The sequence below is a fragment of the Prunus mume genome, linkage group LG1 (genome assembly GCF_029339155.1).
Source record: "Prunus mume cultivar Tortuosa linkage group LG1, ASM2933915v1, whole genome shotgun sequence".
NCBI classification, from domain to species: Eukaryota; Viridiplantae; Streptophyta; class Magnoliopsida; order Rosales; family Rosaceae; genus Prunus; species Prunus mume.
In genome coordinates, this window is record NC_142698.1 from 25,289,630 (window position 1) to 25,310,418 (window position 20,789).

The following is a 20,789-nucleotide window of genomic DNA, read 5'->3' on the forward strand; positions in this document are numbered from 1 at the left end:
ATTTGTTTCAATTCACATGGGTGATGGTTGGTTCTTTCTTAATAACCAAAAAGAACTATTAAACAATTATCTCAAACTTGATCAAATCACAACCTTAAAAATTTAGGGTGCAAGTTTGAAATTAACCTTTCAACAACAAAAAACCTTACTTGAATTCAACTCTCTCTCTCTCTCTCTCTCTCTCTCTCTCACACACACACACACAAGTATTTTGAGGCGGAATTCTATAGTGATGGTGCTATATATGATTCTCATATGGACCTTCATATTAGTCACATAGTACAACTCGTATTTTGAGACTGATTTGGGCCTTTGCAGTCCAGATCTAAGCCAGTAACATTTGGTACTCTGATTGGCCCAAAGGCTGGCCTAAAGGAAGCCCATCACTAGCGAGGGATAAATTTGTCTTTTTGTTCTGTAATTTTCCATTCTTCCCCAAAACAAAACCCTTGTTCCTCCTCTTCGTCCCCTCCTGAAGTTGGTGAACAAATAAAGGAAGCTTCTTTCCGTCACTGCGAGACAAAACTGAGCCTTTGCAGAGAAATCAAGCTTAAAGTTACCGCCTTGAGCTTTCAATTGGATTTCAGAAGAAAAACTACGAGCCGATATGGCGAAGCGAGAGCTTTCCAGCACGCTTAGGAACTTAAAGGTAAAAGAATTGAAGAAAACAGCTACACGAAACAGTCCTTTTTATTTTTGTTGTTTTTTTAATTAATGTTCAGTATTAGTTTCTGTTTGAAATTATTTTTTTTTTATAAACCCACGTGAAATTTGATCAGGGGCTTGCTTAAATTCATCTTGGTGTTCTTTAATTTTGAATTTTTTTAACTTTCTGGTAAACCCATAATTAGTTTTTCAAATACATTAATGCATATGGGTTGATTTTTTTGTTTTGGGTTATTACCATAGTTCATGCAAAGAGCAACTCAGAGAGAGGAGAAGAAAGAAGAAGATGTCAAACCTGCTGTCGATTTTACTTTCCCTGCCAGCCAAATAAGGAAGTGGTAGCTTTTCTTTCTGTTTATTCCTTGTTCTGATATTTCTCAAAGTATTTGAGCTGTTTTTCTTCTTGGGTTACATTAATGAAAGAATATATAATTTTAAGGTTCAGTGTGGATTATTAGAATTTCGTTATAGTTTTATGTCCACCTCCGGCATAAGCATATTTTGTCTTTTGCAGTACTTCGCTTCTTGAACTTTTTTTGTTGAATTGCCACAGGGAAAAATTATTTTGTTGCAGTATCTAAAAAGTTGAAGAAATTTTGGATTCATTAGAATTGTAATATTGTCTGGATTGTGATAGATGATTTTTTGGAGAATCAGTTTGTAGCGCCTAACCGTAAGCTACTACTTTGAAGGGCTAATTTTACATAATTAGCTTTCATAAGGTTACCCTTTTCGGAAGCCTTTAGTATGTTGATGCAAAGGCATTAATGACTCAACATAGATGCCCTAAGGTGTCAATTAAGATAACTCTGTGCATTGAACCAGAGATGATTGCAATTACCTGCTATAATTATTCATTAGTTACATTAATCCACCTTCTTTCTTCAAATTTGACGTACTTCATGTGGATGGCTGTGCTCATGCTGCAGTATGGTCATAATGGAAGGTGACCCCCATCCCGGAGCAATTAAAGGGCGGATGTCGTTTCAAAGTTTCAATCCATCGATTGATGTGAGTATAAGGTTCATGGACCGTAAGATTTCCAATGACTATTAATTTCTTGTGTACTTCTTGATTGACTTTTGTTCACCTTACATAAAAGTGTTTCCATGGTAGAAACTGAATGAAGCATCGGCAAACCCTTGTCAGCCTGCTGCCACTTCTTCTGGTATCCAAAGTGAAAAAGGGTCATTTAGGTGGGTGATTGGACATTTCAGTCTTTTAATTATTTGTTTTATTTATAAGAATGTATTGTCTCTGTAAATGATTTTTTTTGCTCCAATGGGTTGAGACTAAGAAATATATGTTGCCTAATTTTTTCCAAAATTTTGGTTTCTGCTTTCCCATCTTCTTTCTCCTATTTGCATTTCCACAGAGAAAATGGTTCCTCAACGGATGAAGCAGAATGCTCAAATACTGATAAGTCGAATTGTGAGCGTGATGGAGACCATAAAAGAAAACCATCTGAAGTAGTTTCTGGAAAACAATATCCGAACAAGTCTCCCAAAGTTGATCAAGGTGATCAGCTGTCATCGCCAAATAAAAGTAAAGGCTCGTTCAAAAAACCGAAGGGTGAAAAGCTGGACTGGAACATTCTTAGACCGACAAAAAATCAAAACAAAAGAGGTTGAACATAACTAGGTGATTCACTTGCAGTTGTGTGAATTTTATTTTTGAATCGCTTTCAGGCCCTATAATTTGTATCTGTAATCTTGCTGTCAAATTATCGACGCCCAGTTTTCGTAACTGCCTTTTAAAGTTGTTAGCTTTCAAGCTGTACTGGTTTCTCTATTTCCAACCCAAAAATAACATGAAGACTTCTAGCTAGTGCTGCTAGGATAATTCAAACTAGGTTATGTTTGAAAGTTGTGGTTATTTGTTACCCTCTAGTGCCAAAGGCTATTTCTCCCGAACTTCTAGCAACTAGTTGGAAAAGATGAATGCATAAAGTTGTACTAGTTTTTGCATTATTTATTCCAATCAAGCTTAGAAAACATTGATTACATTATTATGAGCTACACTTTTGGCACATATGTTGCTTTGAACATCACAAGACCCATCCTAAAGTCTGATTTTCCTAAAGAAATTTTTGAATGTCAAGGCCACTGATTTATGTACCTTTCTGGGTTCTGTATAAACATGAAGGAATTTTGAGGATGCTGTAGTTGTAAAAATATGCACGGATCTAAATGAATGGCCCTTGCCCAACCGTCTTTGTCTGCTTCACTGTCCAAAATAGGGATTGTGCATTACATAACATTTATATGTTAGTATTTGGATTGTGAATGTTGGTTAGTTATGATTTACTGGCACACTAGTATAAAGGGAAAGGTATATATTGCAATGACCTATGCTGATATTATGTTTCAGATTCCTAATTGTTCTTGGTATAAGACATGTATCATCCTTTCTTGTAAATTGAAATTTCGCCAGTTGATTGATGAGAAATAATCCCTTATTTGTTTCACTCCTTATTTCCAACCCATCTTTGATGATTTGCAAGGCTAAGATTCCTTGCAAGGTGCAAATACTTGCTTGGATAATTAGTTCTGGAAGAAGTATTATCTGTGATGTAATTCAAAATACGAGGCTGAACATTAGCTTATCACCTCATTAGTGCAGTATGTGTAAAGTTGCAGTTGAAAGTGTTGACCATTTATTTTTCACTACCCCATTGCTTTGAGGTTGTGGTATATGTTGTTCTGGTTCTGGAGAGCAACATTGGCTTGGGTGATCCTGTATTCTTGTGCATCAGCAGTCGAATTTTGTGCTTTAGGACAAGGGAAAAAGAGGCTGATTTGTGGAGTTGTAGTATGTTGCCAAATTGTGGGTTGTTTGGTTGGAGGAGAGGAATGGTAGCATTTTCTAGGGGAAAAAAGTACGGAGGGGATATTATGTTGAAAGGGTCAAATTTTGGGCACCCCTATGGGGTTCAGTCTAATGAAGGTAGAGATATTCCATTTTTTATTTAATGCTTGATTAGAGGATGTTACAAAAACTTGGCAGTGGCACCGCATCTCTTGATGAAGAACGGCAACAACATGGTTCTCAGTAAAGCTGGATGCAAAAGAGCAATACAACACAGTAGACGTGTGCGAGACCTAGTAGATCAGTGTTTGATAAGCATGTGTGAGCTTGTAAATCAATGACTTTGAACATTGATATTCTCTTTATTGTTCTGGCTGGAGCCTGCAATATGAGTATCTCGATTTGAGGTGATGGAGTGTTGCACGGCTTGAAAGAGAGATGAATTGATAGAATTTTGATCCAAAGTGTATGCTATTGGATATTACGATTCAAATTCGGAATTTGTCTACATCAATACTGTAAAGACGTTAGTATTTTTCAATTAGTCATTTGGATAATAAAATAGTTGTTTTCTTTTCAAGTAAGTAACAAATCATGACGATGTTATAAATATGCTGTTAACCAGCAATTAGTGCTATGAGACAGATCATGATACCAAGAAATTTAAGAACTATGAGAGTCTATAGACTACACAACTCTGTTTATCAGAAAAAAAAACTTTCATTAAGCTGAATTATGTAGTACATGCAAATCAGTATGTAATAAAGTTCACAGCTAACCTTGCCCCCTTTATAGCTAGTACATATACATCATGCTCTAAGCAGCTCTGGCTAATCTCTGCCAGGCTGAATGCTAGCACGAAACACATCGGGCAACGCTTTCGATTTGATGCCAGAGAAGCCAAAGAAGAATGTAACATGGATAGCAACCCTTGAAAGTTCTTGTTACAGTGATTATAACTGTGGGAACAAAGATGAAAGAGAAATTTCTCATGGTATGAGGTCTCCTTCTGTAAGTCTCAAACAGGTTTCCAGTAAGATATAGCATGAATTATTCTGCCTTTCCATCCCTGCAAGACCCACATGCCATCCTCGTCAACAACGAAATCTTTATGGTATTCTGACGTTACCATACTCCTGACTTTCTTCAAGATCTCCTGGTCCAGTGGTAACTGCCTAAACCCAGCTCTCTTGTTTCTAAACTGCCACTGCTTGTATGTCTCAGGCCTTTCAAACCTCCTTGAACCCTCACATGCTATTACATTGATAACATCCCTACCATATACTTCTTTTTCAAAGAGTAGCCTCTGTTGATCTTCTCGGGGCAGAGTCTCCTCGAACATGTCGAACAGTGAAGAGAAATGGAAGAGTGCTTCCCGGAAGCGTGTGTCGAAGAAGGGTGCATTATAGGACCCATTGACTACACCATGGATAAATATATCTGGGTTAATTCTCCTGATCAACTTCAAAACTGTATCCCTTGGACTCTCTGTCACTGTTTCATCAGGTAGGTTCTTCAACCGGTACAAGCAGTTGACAACAATCAACTCATCTCTGTCAATTTTGATATCCTCATACTGAATAGTTTCCCAATTCTTTGCTATGACATTATACTCGAATGGGACATTAAATCTCTTGCAGTAATTTGCCAGGCGTCGCCCTGTCGCTTCAACCCTTTCTGAAGGCCGAAAACCTGGTTGGGGAAACTCAACTCCAGTAATGCGAAGTGTGGGAGGTCCACCATGTCTGTTGGAGAGGCCTTGGATCAAGCAAGGCCATTGGTATCCATAGAGAACGCCAAAATCAATGATGTGAAGCCTTGTTGCTTTCTCTGCTAGTTTTGCAATTGTTCGGTTAGCATAGAAATTTGACATCTTCTGGAAGGGGCATGCTGTAATGTAAGTCTGGTAAGCTCTCAAGAGATCAGCAGCTGACATCTCTGGGTTCAAGGGAACTCCTGCAGCCAAGCGTAGTTCAAGGCCATTGGCTAAGTAATGAGCTAATCTCTGGGTTCCATCACCATAGGGAGAAGAGTGCTGCCTTATCTGCCTGAGTTGCTCATTTGCAGTCCTTATGTCATAGCTCGCAACAGCTTGTGCACATTGAGTTAGCAGTGTCCATAAATCAACCCCTCCTGTATTGTCATCCGGTTTTTTATTGCGTGTTTTTTTGCCTTTGGATCCTCTTGACTTCCTGTTAAGCTGCAACTTTCCGCTCCCCTCTTTGTGCTCAGATTCCTGAGGAGAACATGATTGAGACTCTTGCTTTTCACCTTGACAGAGCAGTACCTTATCAAACAGTTCAGGTAGCTCAGATTCATCATCATAAACAGCTGATTGCTTGTTGCTCCTCCCTTCATCAAGATCATCGCCATCTTCCCGCTGACGATTTTTCTTGCTCCTTGATCCACTTGGTGAGCGACTTCCATCTTGGACTGAATTGAAACTCACATCCTTAGCCAGCTCCCTTGGTTCTATAGGAAATGATGAGCTGCTTTCTACATCTATGATTTCACCCTTTCCATTTGAAAGTAAAGGATTTGGAACTAAAAGGGTATATGCAGGAGATTCAGTAGCAGAAATTTGGATATGAGAGGATTGGAAAACATCTTGAACACAATCCCAATCTGAGCCAACCCAGTTGCTAGCAGCAACAGAGCCATTACTGCTGTGGTTACTGCCCTCATCTGGGTTCTCAACATTTTGGTAAACTGAAGTAAGAAGTGAATTGGCTGAAGAGGGATACTCTTGAACCAGGACATCATGTAAGGATTTTTCAGCAGCTTGGAGGGCCAAACAGTCCTGCAGCATGCAGGGCTTATTCTCCAACTCTTCCTCCATAAGCATCTCACTTATGTACTTGAGAATAGCATTGGAGGATTGACTGTCTGGAGAATCCACCTCTGAGCTGAAGCCCGACAATGAGGAGAAATCACTAGAAGGGTCTGGATTGACTAGAAAGAAACTGGGATCTGTGAAATCATGATCGGCTTCAAACTCAGTAACAATATTCTGATTCGAATAGGGCGGGACGGATCCTTGATCAAATATGAATTTGTTCATGGAACCGGGAATTTCATCCAGAAAGGTATCCATCAAGGCCACCAATCTAACAGGATTCAAGAAAAGTTAAATCTTACAAGAGGTGCAAATGGAAAAAAAAAAACAAGATTCAGGTGAAAACGTTCAATATCAAACTTTGGATATCACTATGAGAACAGGAAATAACCAAAGTGTACAAACAAAATCTTCAGATATGAAAAGCTTAGACTTGCAGGGTGCATATGAGAAATCACAGTAAATGAAGAGAGGAGGGTAGTGTTTATGAAAGTTTATATGTTACAGGATATTATTTTTATTCAAGTAGCCGCCAACTTAGAAAAATTCAGGGCTACAAAACCAGTCAAGTTTGGACTTCAGTGCTCAATATCTTAAACTATTAAAACAAGAATGGTGATGATTCTGATGAACAGAGAATTTTGACCCTCAGTTTTAACAGACCACACCTTCCAGGAAATGAGAAGGCAATCTTTATCCTGAAAATGGATCAATGTCGTTGGAGGAAATTTTATAAAAAAAGAAAATATAAGGCATCGCATTCTCTTTCCAACATTGAATAATTTTTTAATACATGCATTAATATAAAAAGCAATTAATTATCAGATTACTTGAATCTGCCTCATAAGTCAGCCAACTTAGTGCCAAATCTACCCTCAACTGCTTGTATTATATGGTCATTATCTCCACCTCCTTTAACTTTTGCTTTCATTATTGTATAACGTTTGGATTGTCGTTACCGGAAACAAAGGCTAATTTGCTGTCGCCATTGTTTATTACTAAATGAATCAATAATGTAGTCTCCATCATGATGAGCATAGAGAGATTATAGTAAACAATGAACAAGAGAAGAATCTTGGACTGTTATGATAAAGATATTTTCACCCCTTGGGAACCAAAAGCACCACATCCATCTGTATGTGAAGTGCAAAAGGGAAGGGGACCAAAGATTGTATTATACTCCTTTTTTTTTTTTTGGTCTGTTGGATTCTTGTATAGGACAGTCCTCTCACGGAGTGGGGTGGGACTCACATGTTGGGCTTGCATGCAGTCCCATTATTTTAATGAGGGCTGCCATATACGACTGCCCTACCAAATAGTAGAAGACAAGAATCAAACACTTACTGAGTATCTGACATTAGTACAAAGTAAGTACTCTACCACTAGAGCTAAAAGCTCACTGAGTACATGAGACACATTATACAACCTGAAACAACACAAACAAATTAAGTTCTAAACTTTCTGCATTATATTTACGGAAAGAAAAACCCTTGGAATGGTGCAGTGGGCTGCTGCCTTTAATCTATTCAAATCGTTCAATCATAAAAGGAGAAAAGTATTATTCAAGGGGATCCAATTTTGTCTGACATTTTATGATGATGGGACAGATTCATCCAATTTGATATGTATCTCTGCCTAGACACATTAAATTATTTGATTCCCACCCAACTTTAGTTATATCATTTATCAATAAGATATGGTAGGGTTTTTCAACCAAAACAGTCCTTTGAATTTCCCAGAGAAAGGCTTTGACTTTTGATTGTTCTCCATGTGGTTTGACTCATGCATTGAGGTTTCTTATGCGGCACACCAAATGATGTCATTTGCTTCTTTATTCATTTTCATATTTATTTGCCTTTCTGTTTCTTTGTTTGCTCAACAAGAGAAGGGAAACAAACAAGAATGACATAGAGAAGGAACAATACAACAGAGCAAGGCAAACCAGACAAGACTATTGAAGTATTGCGCCAGCATACCTAGCACCCACTTGCTAGTATTGACTGAGTCCAGTCCACCTTGTTATTCATGCATTTAACCCACATTCCAACCAAATTCCCAAAAAAAAAAAAAAAAAATCTCATTTGAATGGAATTTATAAATATATTCCTTTTCAGTCTCCTTCTATTGAGAAATTCTTTAAATAATTTTATTTGAGGAACACCCTTTAGGGTACCCTTACGAATTTTTTTTCAACGATCCAAACCGTCTATTTTTCAAGTCTTCATTTATAGATCATTCTTGCAAAAAATTAGACAAATTGAAAATCATTAAGGCATCTAATTGAGGCCAACAAAATTAATGAACATAGTGCTTCAAAAAAGTACTCAAATTTCAATAATTTAATTCAATGATAAAATGATATTGGATTCAAGTGATTTTTTGTATAGATGATATTTGAATGAATATCTACAAACTATACGGTTTGGATTAGTGAAATACAATGCGTAATGGACCCTACAAGAGTGTTTCTCAAATAATTTATTTGAGAGATCCCTCAACAAAAGCTACATATATATGCATTGTCTGGCTGCCATGGTTTACCCACTAATTATTGGTGGAAGATGAAATCTTTATAGGTACTTTGGTGTTAGAATATAAAATGATTGATGGTCCATATTCTCAGTCATTGCTATTAGGTAAACTTTATCAAGAATATCTGAATATTAGAGTAAGAGAATTCTGACTTTTGAGTCCTTAAATAGATGAAAGACTGTCGATGAGGCCTAGCAGTTAAATGGCACTGTAAATCTTTGGATATTTTGGCCTTTGGATATCCTAGTAGAACAAGTAAGAGGCAAGAGAGTAAGTTTGTAACTAGAGAAGCATAGAAATTAACTTGTTTATGAAAACATCAAGAGGAAAAGACACACTCATCATCATTAACCTAATGGTTAAGTAATCTGCTGTTTAGATTAACCCTCATTTCGATTATTTCTTTTACTGCGTAAATTTCAATTTCAATTTCAATTTCATCGCTGTGATTTTGATTGATCCGTTTAAGTTATTAAATCCGTTAAGCAATAGAAAAAATATATATAATTAACCTATGTAATTATTGATCTAGAGTTATATTTGCGCATGCAATCTGCGCTGAGGCTCCGGGAGCCAAGTTACTGCACTTAAAGACCATAGTATTGCAGAAGTTTCCAGGCTAAAATATTATGGCCGCATTATAATCATCCAAGAGTTTCGTTTGTCAAGAAGCTGAGATGAATAAATGCAAATTTACAATCAACTCATAAACCGTAGCTACATTTTACATATAATACATAGGACACGACACAAAAAATCAAGAACAAAACGAATACAGCTTGTAATAGTTGTATGAGTAAAACTCTCTCCTAGGACAGCCTGACACAGAAGGCCATTGTGAAACTCTTAAGCAGGCTTCCAAAAAGCAAGACCCATGATAATTCTTCCTTTCCATCCCTGCAGCATCCAGTGGCCATCTTCATCGATTCTAAAATCATTGTGATAACCCATCACCTTCAACATAGTTTTCACTTTCTTCAAGAGCTCCTGGTCTAATGGGAGCTGCTTGAAGCCAGCCCTCTGATACCTAACCTGCCACTGCTTGTATGTCTCAGGCCTTTCAACTCTTTCCAGTCCCTCACACGCTATGACATTCATTATGTCTTTACCAAATACCGCCTTTTCAAACATCAGCCGCTGTTCATCTTCTCGAGGAATGGTGGCCTCAAACATATCAAACTGTGCAGAGAAGTGAAAGAGTGCCTCTCTGAATCGTGTGAGAAAGAAGGGTGAATTGTATGCCCCATTGATAACTCCATGAATGTACAGGTCTGGATTAATTCTCTTGATCAACTTTAGGACAGTATCTCTCGGACTGCTGGCCATCACTGTTTCATCAGGTATGTGCTTTAACCGGTGCATACAATTAACCACAATCAGCTCATCCCTGTCAATTTTAAGATCCTCAAACTGGATAGTTTCCCATTTCTGAGCAATGACTTTGTACTGAAATGGGACATTGAATCTCTTAGCATATTTATCCAAGCGGCGCCCCGTCTCTTCAACCCTCTCTGTAGGTCGAAAACCTGGTTGGGGAAGCTCAATTGCTGTCATCCGAATATTAGGAGGTCCACCAGGTCTCTTGGAGAGACGTTGGATAAAGCAGGGCCATTGGAAACCATAAGAAATACCAAAATCAATAATGTGAAGCCTTGTTGCCTTTTCTGCTAGTTTCATAATTGTTCTGTTGGAAAAGAAGTGTAACATCTTCTTGTAAGGGCAGTGAGTAACATACAACTGGTAAGCTTTTAAGATTTCAGCAGCCGGTGTTTGTATACTTAAAAGAGGCGAATACAATGGGGTTCTTGTGCCAGCCAAGCGTGCCTCTAGGCCATCAGCAAAGTAGTGAGCTAATCTCTCGGCTGCATCACCATAAGGGGAAGAGTGCTTCCTTATCTGCTTGAGTAGTTCACTTGCAGTTCGTTGGTCATAGCTTGCAACAGCTTGTGCACATTGAGTTAGCAGGGTGCTAAAATCTACTACTTCTCGTTTGTTATTCTGTTTCTTTGAACGCGCTGTTTTAGACCCTTTTGACTGCTTGTTAGGCTTCAACTTCCCACTTCCCTCATTTTTCAAAGGTTCATCATGAGAACAACACTCAGACTCATGATTCACAGAACAGAGTAGCACCTTATCAAACATTTCTTGTGGCTCAGAGTCATCAGCAGAAGCAGCTGACTGCTTATTGCTTCTCCCTTCTTCTGCATAATCACCATCCTCCCTTTGATGATTTTTCTTTTCCTTCGATCTATTTGTTGAGTTGTAGCCATCATTTTCTCTCTTAGATGCTAAATTCCTGAACGGTGTGTTAGGACCTTGGGACATGAATTGGTACTTCTCCAAGTCAATAATTCCAAAATTTTCATTTGGAAGGAGCTTTCTAGCTTCCCCTACCCCTCCAAAATTCCCATAAAGTGAATCTGAAGCCAAAAGGGTATCAGGTGGAGACTCAACAAGAGAAGATTGGACATGAGAGGTTTCTGAAGAATCAAGAACCCAGTCTGTTTGTTCAGCCCTATAATCATTACTCCTGTGACAACTATGTGTTGAATCATCATCTGAGTTCTCAAAGCTTTGGTGGTCAGAGAGAGGGGGTTGGTTGGGTGAAGGAGGATCCTTCTGGTTAAGGACATCATAAAAAGATTTTTCAGCAGCTTGGAGGGCCAAACAGTCTTGCAACATACAGGGCTTACCCTCCAGGTCTTCTTCCAGAAGAATATCACTTATGTACTTGAGCACAGGCTGACTACAGTCACTAATGTCAAAAGTATCTCCATCTGAACCAGAGCTCAAAGAAGTACTTGAATCACTTGGATGGTCTGAGTTGGTTGGAAGGAAAGGAGGATTGGTTGGTTCATGATTTACTTGGAACCCATTTACAAGATTCTGATTAGAATGGACTGGAATTGAGCCATGGCCAAAGTCGAATTTTTCCTTGGAGACAGACAATCTTTCAAGAAGGGTATCCATAAAAACTACCACTTTAGCAGAAACTGTCAAGAAACTCAACAGTGATATTGAAATTTTGGAAATGAAGTGAAATTAAAGTTTGAATCTTATCCTACAATTCACAAACCAAATAAGAACTGGAGCCAATTGGGTAAGTGAGAAACACCCAGAAAATTGAGAGAGAGAGAGAGAGAGAGAGAGAGATTCAGATCTGAAGAATATCAGCAAACATGTTATGAACAGAAACAAGATTGAACAAACAAAAAGTTGAATGAAAGCTGAAACTCCTTAAAGATAAGAATAACTAGCAAGTATAGCACCGTACCTCTGTGTCTGTGATGTTGCAGAGTTACCTCATACCTGAGGAGAAAAAATACTGATCAGACAAAGTGACTGGATATATATAAAATAAATTATATATCTCCTCCTTTTGTTTTTCATTTTTAAACCAGCTACATACATGAACCTGCCTATTGGGAAGGTCTTAACTGTTCTGGTAAAGTCAGCAGCCATCTTCTGGTAAAAATTGCAAACCAAAAATATAGGATGGCCTATCAGTTTTGGACATCAGCATCTTTAGTGTGCGGGAATGAAGAGGACAAAAACGTAATTATGAACTGCACACGGGCTAACCAACAAAATGTCTAAATCCACGCGTGATTAATTTTGTTTTCCTGGCTGTGGTTGGTCCATTCCAATTTTGGGATAAGTGAAGATTCAACCATGTTAATTTTTTAAGCAAACCACAAATTATATGTGACATTATTTATAGTGTAGACTTGTAACTCAAGTGATTAAATTACATTTGAGTATCGCAAAATGTGTACGTATGTCAATTAATAAATCAGTCTATTATATGTTGATTGTATATGCATTACTTGTCACATCACGTGGTACTCAAATATGGTCTCCTTAACATTACTTGAGCATTTAACCATGTATTCGAAGTCACCTGAATCTCATTAAGCCATCATTTTTAGGTCTTCTCTTCAAAAGGGAAAAAAGGTGACAAATGAATCTCACCAAGCCATCTTCTTTGAGTCTTCTCTTTGTAACGTTTTATCTTTTATCTTCTTTTTTTCTTTTTCCTCTTAAGATAATCACATGTGACAGGTCCATTAGAGTACAATTACCTAACATGTTACACTTTTTTTTAATTAAAAAGAAAAAGAAAAAGAAAAGGGTTGAATCATGAAGTTACAAGCCTAGCAGTGGAAGAAGTGGTTTTAGGTGGCTAAATTTATTCATGGAACTATAATGAACATTGCACCAAGTGCATTCCATTCCTCATATGTTTGAGGTTAAATGAAGTCATTGCTGGAGGCAGGATAGCACATTCATCATCATCATCATCAAATTTAACAATGGAATAACAATCTTAAATTTAGGTTGCATTATTCTTCATTGTTCTCACAAGATTTAGGTTTGTTCCTCATTTGCAGTAGAATTGAAAATTTCTTTTACTGCGTATCATTCTTTTGATTTCAAGTTCATCTGCTTGCATTTTGATTGCTTGGTTCGAAAGATACATATCATAGATCAAGCTCAATTGGCAGATTTTAAAAAATTGAACATTTAAGATTGAAAAAAAAAAGGGTACAGGAAACATTGAAGATCAAAGAGAATACAAATTGTGAAGTGGCTATTTGCTCTTAAAAACATTCTCCTAGGACATGACCCTGCAGTCAAATTGTGAAACTCCTATGCAGGCTTCAAAGCAGAAAGAGCTAAGATAATCCTTCCTTTCCATCCCTGCAGCATCCACTCACCATCATCTTCAATTCCAAAATCCTTATGATACCCCATCATCTTCGACATAGTCTTCACTTTCTTAAAGAGCTCCCGGTCTAATGGGAGCTGCTCGAACCCAGCCCTCACATACCTAGCCTGCCACTGCTTGTATGTCTCAGGCCTTTCAACTCTTTCCAGTCCCTCACACGCTATGACATTCTTTATGTCCCTGCCAAATATTGCTCTTTCGAACAACAACCGATGTTCATCGTCACGAGGGACAGTGGCCTCATACATATCGAAGAGCGCATGGAAGTGGAAGAGCAACTGTTTGAACCGTGTGACAAAGGCAGGTGCATTGTATGTCCCATTGACAACCCCATGCATGAAAAGGTCTGGATTAATTCTCTTAATCAAATTTAAGACAGCGTCTCTTGGATTGTTCATCATTACTGTTTCATCAGGAATTTGCTTTAACCGGTGCATGCAGTTAACCACGATCACTTCATTTCTGTCAATTTGAAGTTCCTCCAGTCCGATGGTTTCCCATTTCTTAGCAATGACATTATACTCAAATGGGACACCATACCTCTCAGAATATTTAGCTAAGCGGCGCCCTGTCTCTTCAATTCTTTCGGCTGGTCGAAAACCTGGTTGGGGAAGCTCAATTGCTGTGATACGAAGATTAGGAGGTCCACCAGTTTTCTCTGAGAGACTTTGGATAAGGCAGGGCCATTGTAAACCATAAGAAATACCAAAATCAATAATGTGAAGCCTCGTTGCCTTCTCTGTTTGTTTCATAATTGTTCTGTTGGCAAAGAAGTGTAACATCTTCTTGAAGGGGCATGCAGAAACATACACCTGATACGCTTTTAAGATTTCGGTAGTTGATGTGTGCATAAAGAGAAGAGGTGGATATGATAGGGATCTTGCACCAGCCAAGCGTGCCTCTAGGCCTTCGGCAAAGTAATGAGCTAATCTCTGGGTTGCATAACCATAGGGGGAAGAATGCTGTCTTATCTGCTTGAGAAGTTCACTTGCAGATTGTTGGTCATAGCTTCCCACAGCTTGTGCACATTCAGTTAGCAGTTTGCACAAGTCTACTACTTGCCGGTTGCTGTTCGGTTTCTTTAAACATTTTGTCTTAGATCCTTTTGACTGCTTGTTGTGCTGCAACTTCCTAGTTCCCTCAGCGTTTAAAGATTCATCATGAAAACAGGACTCAGATTCAGGATTCACACCCTGTAATACCTTATCAAACATTTCTTGGAGATCAGAATCGTCAGCAAAAGCAGCTGACTGCTTGTTGCTTCTCCCTTCTTCTGTGTAATGACCTTCCTCCCTTTGATGATTCTTCTTTCCCTTTGATCCATTTGTTGAGTTGTAGGCATAATTCTCTGGTACGGATGCCAAATTCCTGTACAGTGTGTTAGGACCTGGAGGCGTACACTGGTACCCCTCAAGGTCAATGATTTCATTTCCTTCCCCTACACCTCTAAAATTCCCAAGACTTTGCGTATCAGAAAATGAATCTGAAACCAAAGTGGTATCAGAGAGAGACTCAACAGGAGAAGTTTGGACATGAGATGTTTCTGAAAAATCCCAAACGCTGCCTGTCTTAGCAGCAATAGAGCCATTACTGCTCTGAAAACCACCATCTGAGTTCTCAAAGCTTTGATACACAGAGAAAGAGGGTTGGTTAGGTAAAGGAGGATCCTTCTGATTAAGGGCATCATAGAAAGATTTTTCAGCAGCTTGGAGGCCCAAAATGTCCTCCAACATGCAGGGCTTACCCTCCAGGTCTTCTTCTAGAAGAATATCACTTATGTACTTGAGCACAGGAAGATTGCAGTCACTACTCTCAACAGTATCACCCTCTGAAGAAGTGCCTGAATCACTAGGACGATCTAAGTTGGCTGGAAGGAGAAGTTTATTGGTGGGTTCATGATTTACTTGGAGCCCATTTACAAGGTTTTGATCAGAAGCCACTGAATTTGAGCCATGGACAAAATTAAGTTCTTCCATGAGAACAGAAAAAACAACCTAACTAGCAGGATTTGGTCACAATTTTTATTTTTCAAGAAACTCAACTGTAATATGAAATTTTGGTGCTGATGACCAAGAAGGTTTGGGAAAAAAAGAAAGAAAAGAAAAGCAAAGTATGAAACTTATGTCATAATTCACTCACCAAATAAAACTGGAGCCAATGGAACAGCGAGAAACAGCCAGAAAGAGAGTGCAAGATTCAGCAAAAAAACAGAAAACAGCTTATGAACAGGAATAAGATTGATCAGACAATAATGGAATAAACTCTGAAACTCATTCAAGAAGGAAACTAAGAAATATTGCAGAGTACCTGATATATTTCTGGGACATTAAAATTATCAGACAGATGCTTGGTTTGTTTTTTGTGTGAATAAAATCTGGAGAATCATCTTCAAAGCAATGAACCTTTTGAGAAAGTCTTAACTAAAAAGTATGAGAAAGTCAGTCAACTTATAAGAAAAAGGCAGTCCATATAGGAAGGCAATTTTAGAATTCAGTCTTTGGTGTGTGAAATTCAAAAGAGCCAATATTTCTTGGGTTCCAACCATATACAGCTATCTATTTAAATTTTTGGCAGCAGTGAAATCTGAAAATGTTAATTTTTAAGGTAACAAAAGAATAAAAGTTAGCACTCCCAACTGATCAACTCTTTTATAAAAAATAAAAAGTAAAACATCAAATTCAAAAAAGCCGTCTTCTTTTGCACTGTTTTGTTTTGTCCTTTTCTGTTTGTTCAAATGCGTAAATATATTAAAAGGGTCTTGTGGGTGAGAGATCAACACACAAATCTTTTATTAGAAATGAAGTTGGAATTATGTGCTCCTGCATGCGAGAGGCACTGTATGAACAGTGCAGTCTTCCACAACCTTGTTGACCATCTTCAATCGTTTATTTTTCATTGCTCTCAAAGATTTGAGGTTGTTAAGCATCTTCTAGCTTACCTACATGGCTCTTTTATTTTGGGTTCATAGCTTGAATTTTAATAAACTGTTTCAAGTCTTTTAAGGCATAACAAGATTTAGAAGTTAAATATGTGCATTAGCCAAGAAACCCTACTTAGAACCGCTAATAGCGTAAATGTATGCGGACTACAACAAATCGCATTTGAGCTTCCTCAAATAGTGCTCTGCTCCAGCTTAGATAAAAATATTGCAAATCCAGATCAAACTCCCATTGGAAGAGATGAATAAATAAAATTAACAATGAACTCATTACAACATGACAAAACGGTAAACACAACTTCGTAAATGGAAGGAAGATTAAAGGAAAAATTCAAGAGCAAAGAGACTAAAGATTTTAATAGTGGTCTAGGCTTTTTTCCAAAAGGAAAGAGCCATAATGGTTCTTCCTTTCCATCCCTGCAGAATCCAATGGCCCTCTTCATCAATCCTAAAATCATTATGATAACCCATAAACTTCAACATTCTCTTCACTTTCTTCAAAATCTCTTGGTCTAGTGGGAGTTGCATGAACCCAGCCCTCACATTCCTAACCTGCCACTGCTTGTATGTCTCAGGCCTTTCAACTCTTTCCAGTCCCTCGCACGCTACGACATTCAATATGTCCTTACCATAAACAGCTTTTTCGAACATCAGCCGCCGTTCATCTTCACGAGGAACACTGGCCTCAAACACATCAAACAGTGCAGAGAAGTGGAAGAGTGCCTCTCTGAACCGTGTGACAAAGAAGGGTGAATTGTATGTCCCATTCACAACCCCATGAATGAATAGGTCTGGATTAATTTTCTTGATCAATTTTAGGACAATGTCTCTAGGACTGTTCACCATCACTGTCTCATCAGGTATGTGCCTTAGCCGGTTCATACAATTCACAACAATCACCTCATTTCTGTCAATTTTAAGATCCTCAAATTGGATTGTTTCCCACTTCTGAGCAATGACATTGTACTCAAATGGGACATTAAATCTCCCAGCATATTTTTTCAGGCGACGCCCTGTCTCTTCAACCCTTTCTGTAGGCCGGAAACCTGGTTGGGGAACCTCAATTGCTGTGATACGAAGCTTAGGAGGTCCACCCGGTCTCTTGGAGAGACGTTGGATAAAGCAGGGCCATTGGAAACCATAAGAAATGCCAAAATCAATAACGTGAAGCCTTGTTTCTTTTTCTGCTAGCTTCAGAATTGTTCTGTTGGCCAAGAAATTTGACACCGTCCTGAAAGGGGATGAAGTAACAAATACCTCATAAGCTTTTAAGATTTCAGCAGCTGATATCTGCATACTAATAAGGGGAGAGTATGATGGAGTTCTGGCTCCAGCCAAGCGTGCCTCTAGGCCATCTGCAAAGTAATGAGCTAATCTCTGGGTAGCATCACCATACGGGGAAGAATGCTGCCTTATCTGCTTGAGTAGTTCACTTGCAGTTCTTTGGTCATAGCTTGCCACAGCTTGTGCACATTGAGTTAACAGTGTGCTCAAATCCACCAGTTCCCTGTTGTTATTCTGCTTCTTTGAACCCGCTGTTTTAGACCCTTTTGACTGCTTGTTGTGCTGCAACTTCCCACTTCCCTCAGTTATCAAAGATTCATCATTAGAACACGATTCAAATTCATGATTCCCAAGACAAAGTAAGACTTCATCAAACATTTCTTGTGGCTCAGAGTCGTCAGCAAAAGCAACTGGCTGCTTGTTGCTTCTGCCTTCTTCTGGATAATCACCATCGTCCCTTTGATGATTTTTCTTTCCCTTTGAACTATTTGTTGAACTGTAGTCATCATTGTCTGGCCTCCTCATCAGTGTGTTAGTAGCTGGCCACTGATCAAGACCCGGAGGCATTAACTGGCACCCCTTTAGATCAATAGTTTCAAATTTTACATTTGGAAGAAACTTGCTTGCTTCCCTTAACCCTCCAAAATACTCAAGCCTTTGCATCTCAGAAAGTGAATCTGAATCCAAAGCAGCATCTGGTAGAGACTGAACAAGAGAAGATTGAACATATGAGGTTTCAGAAGGATCAAAAACCCAGTTTGTCTTTGCAGCAATAGAGGCATTACTGCTATGACAACTATGTGGGGAATCATCATCTGAGTTCTCCAAGCTTTGGTGCACTGAAAGAAGGGGTTGCTTGGGTGAAAGAGGGTCCTTTTGATTAAGGACATCATAGAAAGATTTTTCAGCAGCTTGGAGGGCCAAGCAGTCCTGCAACATGCAGGGCTTACCCTCCAGGTCTTCTTCTAGAAGAATATCACTTATGTACTTAATCACAGGGCAATTGTAATCACTAATGTCGGTAGTATCTCCATCTGAACCAGAGCTCAAAAAAGTATTTGAATCACTAGGGTGGTCCAAATTGGTTGAAAGGCAAATTGGACCGGTGGATTCTTGATTTACTTGGAACCCATTTACCAGATTCTGATTAGAATAGAATGAAGCTGAGCCATGCCCAAAATTGAATCTTTCCAAGGAAAGAGAATATCTTTCAGGAAGGGTATCCATAAAAACAATCTATCAACCAATTTACCTGGTCAGATTTTTAATTTTTCAAGAAACCCAACTGTGATATGAAATTTTGGAATAGAAAGGAAGTGAAATGAATATTGGAAACTCAAGTTATGAGACTCGCCAAATAAGAACTTGACCCAATTGGGCAAGTGAGAGATACCCAGAACACAGACAGATAGCAAGATTCAAATTTGCACAATATCAGCAAACTGGTTTATGTTATGAACAAGATAAAGATTGAACAAACAAAAATTGAATAAAATGATGAAACTTCTGGAATAACTAAGAAATATAGCAGAGTACCTCACACCTGAAGAAAATCATAATTACCAGACAGCTTTAATGGACTCTGGAGACGTGTATATATACATGGGAGAATATGCTTATCCTCTGAGAAGAACAGAAGCTGGAAGTTCCATCTTCATAGCAATGAACCTTCTGGGAAAGCCTCGTTGAACAACCGCCACTTTTCTATATTATTACCAGCCTACAGACCACAGATGATAGGATAGACAATGAGGTTTTGACAAAAAGTCTTTTCAAGCTTGTGGAAGGTCCAGAGGACCATCCATTATGTACACCACAGAGTACAAATCCACAAAGTTCTCAAAGTCGAATCCAGGCGTGGTTGACAATTAACAAACTTTTTGACTTGTAATTATAGTTTTCTGTTCAAATTAATAGAATAGTAGAATAGAAGAATAGAAGATTGACTATGTGAATTTTTAAGGTAACTGATCTGATGGATCACGGCCTGGACATAGGTCACTCACAACACACACACGAACGCTCAAGTTTATAGTTAGTACAAACTCATATATATATCGTAGTAAATTCATGCCATAAACTAAATTATTTCATTAATCATCAATCAAAACTCTTCTACAAATATTACGCCAGTCATATTTATAGGCTTTACAAGATTTGAGCACCAAGACTACTTGGTCCAAAAGTAAACTAATTAATCATAAAATCACACATAAATAATGAAAGATATCCTAAAACTACCTAAATAAAAAAATAATAATATCTCATGAAATAACTAATTAAATGGTAAATATATGTCTTGATCCACCCCCTATGCTCCTACATCAAACTCCCCCAGTTGAAAAGAATTCATCCTTGAATTCAAGCCTTTCATTGAGGAAAAATTCGAATAAAATCTTCAATTGCTTCATATTGATTCTGGATCTTTTAGCACCCAATTGAAACCTTCCTTCCCAATTAAAAAGATAGTTAGAATATTTCGTTATTTTTGGTTTCTTTTTACTCCCTCTAAGACCATCTCCAACTATGTTGGGGCTAAACTCAAATTTCTACCCTCCAAAATATAATTATTCATGTATTTTCAGGACTCAAAATTTTTTTTCCTCTAACCTTGCTGACTCATAATTTGAGTCATCAACTTTATTAAATTGTTTAAGAATGATTAATCCCTAATTTTTTTTTCTTGACATTATTTGTGTTTCAATACTCATGATTTAATTTTCTAAACATTTTAACCTAAAAAAATTAAAATTCCAAAACATAATAGAATTTCACTTAAAAATAAAAATAAACACAACACCATACGTATGCCCGGAATGTAGAATGAAAGATTATAACAAAGGGAGAAAGGAAAAAAATGATTTTTGGTGGATTATTTACTAAATGAATTGCTATTTATAGAGTTTGGAATAAATTTTGGGGTTAGATCTAACTTAGATTAATTATAAATATTAATTTGACCATTGGATTTAAATTTGAGCCGTTGGATGTGAAAT

General features: G+C 37.9%; 2 protein-coding genes and 3 pseudogenes across 7 annotated transcripts; 1 reads left to right on the forward strand and 4 right to left on the reverse strand.

Annotated features, from left to right (window-relative positions):
• Window positions 1-464: 464 nt before the first annotated feature.
• LOC103322239 (scarecrow-like transcription factor 11 (SCL11)) lies at window positions 465-2,669 on the forward strand. The gene is made up of 5 exons (XM_008224139.2): window positions 465-649; window positions 910-1,004; window positions 1,596-1,677; window positions 1,783-1,862; window positions 2,042-2,669. Exons 1-5 carry the CDS (start codon window positions 608-610, stop codon window positions 2,295-2,297), a joined length of 555 nt encoding a protein of 184 aa, XP_008222361.1. The 5' UTR covers window positions 465-607; the 3' UTR covers window positions 2,298-2,669.
• Window positions 2,670-4,174: 1,505 nt separating this feature from the next.
• Window positions 4,175-7,031, reverse strand: LOC103322283 (scarecrow-like protein 30). Its single transcript, XM_008224189.3, has 2 exons — window positions 6,671-7,031; window positions 4,175-6,581 (listed from the first exon to the last, which is right to left on the reverse strand). The coding sequence occupies exon 2, from the start codon at window positions 6,566-6,568 to the stop codon at window positions 4,493-4,495; it is 2,076 nt and encodes a 691-aa protein (XP_008222411.2). The 5' UTR covers window positions 6,569-6,581; window positions 6,671-7,031; the 3' UTR covers window positions 4,175-4,492.
• A 2,489-nt stretch (window positions 7,032-9,520) lies between these two features.
• On the reverse strand, window positions 9,521-12,373 carry LOC103322274 (scarecrow-like protein 30 pseudogene; annotated as a pseudogene). 3 transcript variants are annotated; one of them, XR_016125934.1, is made up of 2 exons: window positions 12,252-12,373; window positions 9,521-12,151 (listed from the first exon to the last, which is right to left on the reverse strand). The product of XR_016125934.1 is annotated as a scarecrow-like protein 30 pseudogene, transcript variant X1 (transcript). The 3 variants fall into 3 exon arrangements; XR_016125935.1 differs by having other exon boundaries at window positions 12,281-12,299; XR_016125936.1 differs by lacking the exon at window positions 12,252-12,373 and having other exon boundaries at window positions 9,521-12,002; window positions 12,117-12,148.
• Window positions 12,374-13,348: 975 nt separating this feature from the next.
• LOC103322265 (scarecrow-like protein 30 pseudogene) lies at window positions 13,349-16,090 on the reverse strand (annotated as a pseudogene). Its single transcript, XR_016127049.1, has one exon. The product of XR_016127049.1 is annotated as a scarecrow-like protein 30 pseudogene (transcript).
• A 578-nt stretch (window positions 16,091-16,668) lies between these two features.
• On the reverse strand, window positions 16,669-19,652 carry LOC103322257 (scarecrow-like protein 30 pseudogene; annotated as a pseudogene). Its single transcript, XR_016127048.1, has one exon. The product of XR_016127048.1 is annotated as a scarecrow-like protein 30 pseudogene (transcript).
• Window positions 19,653-20,789: the final 1,137 nt, after the last annotated feature.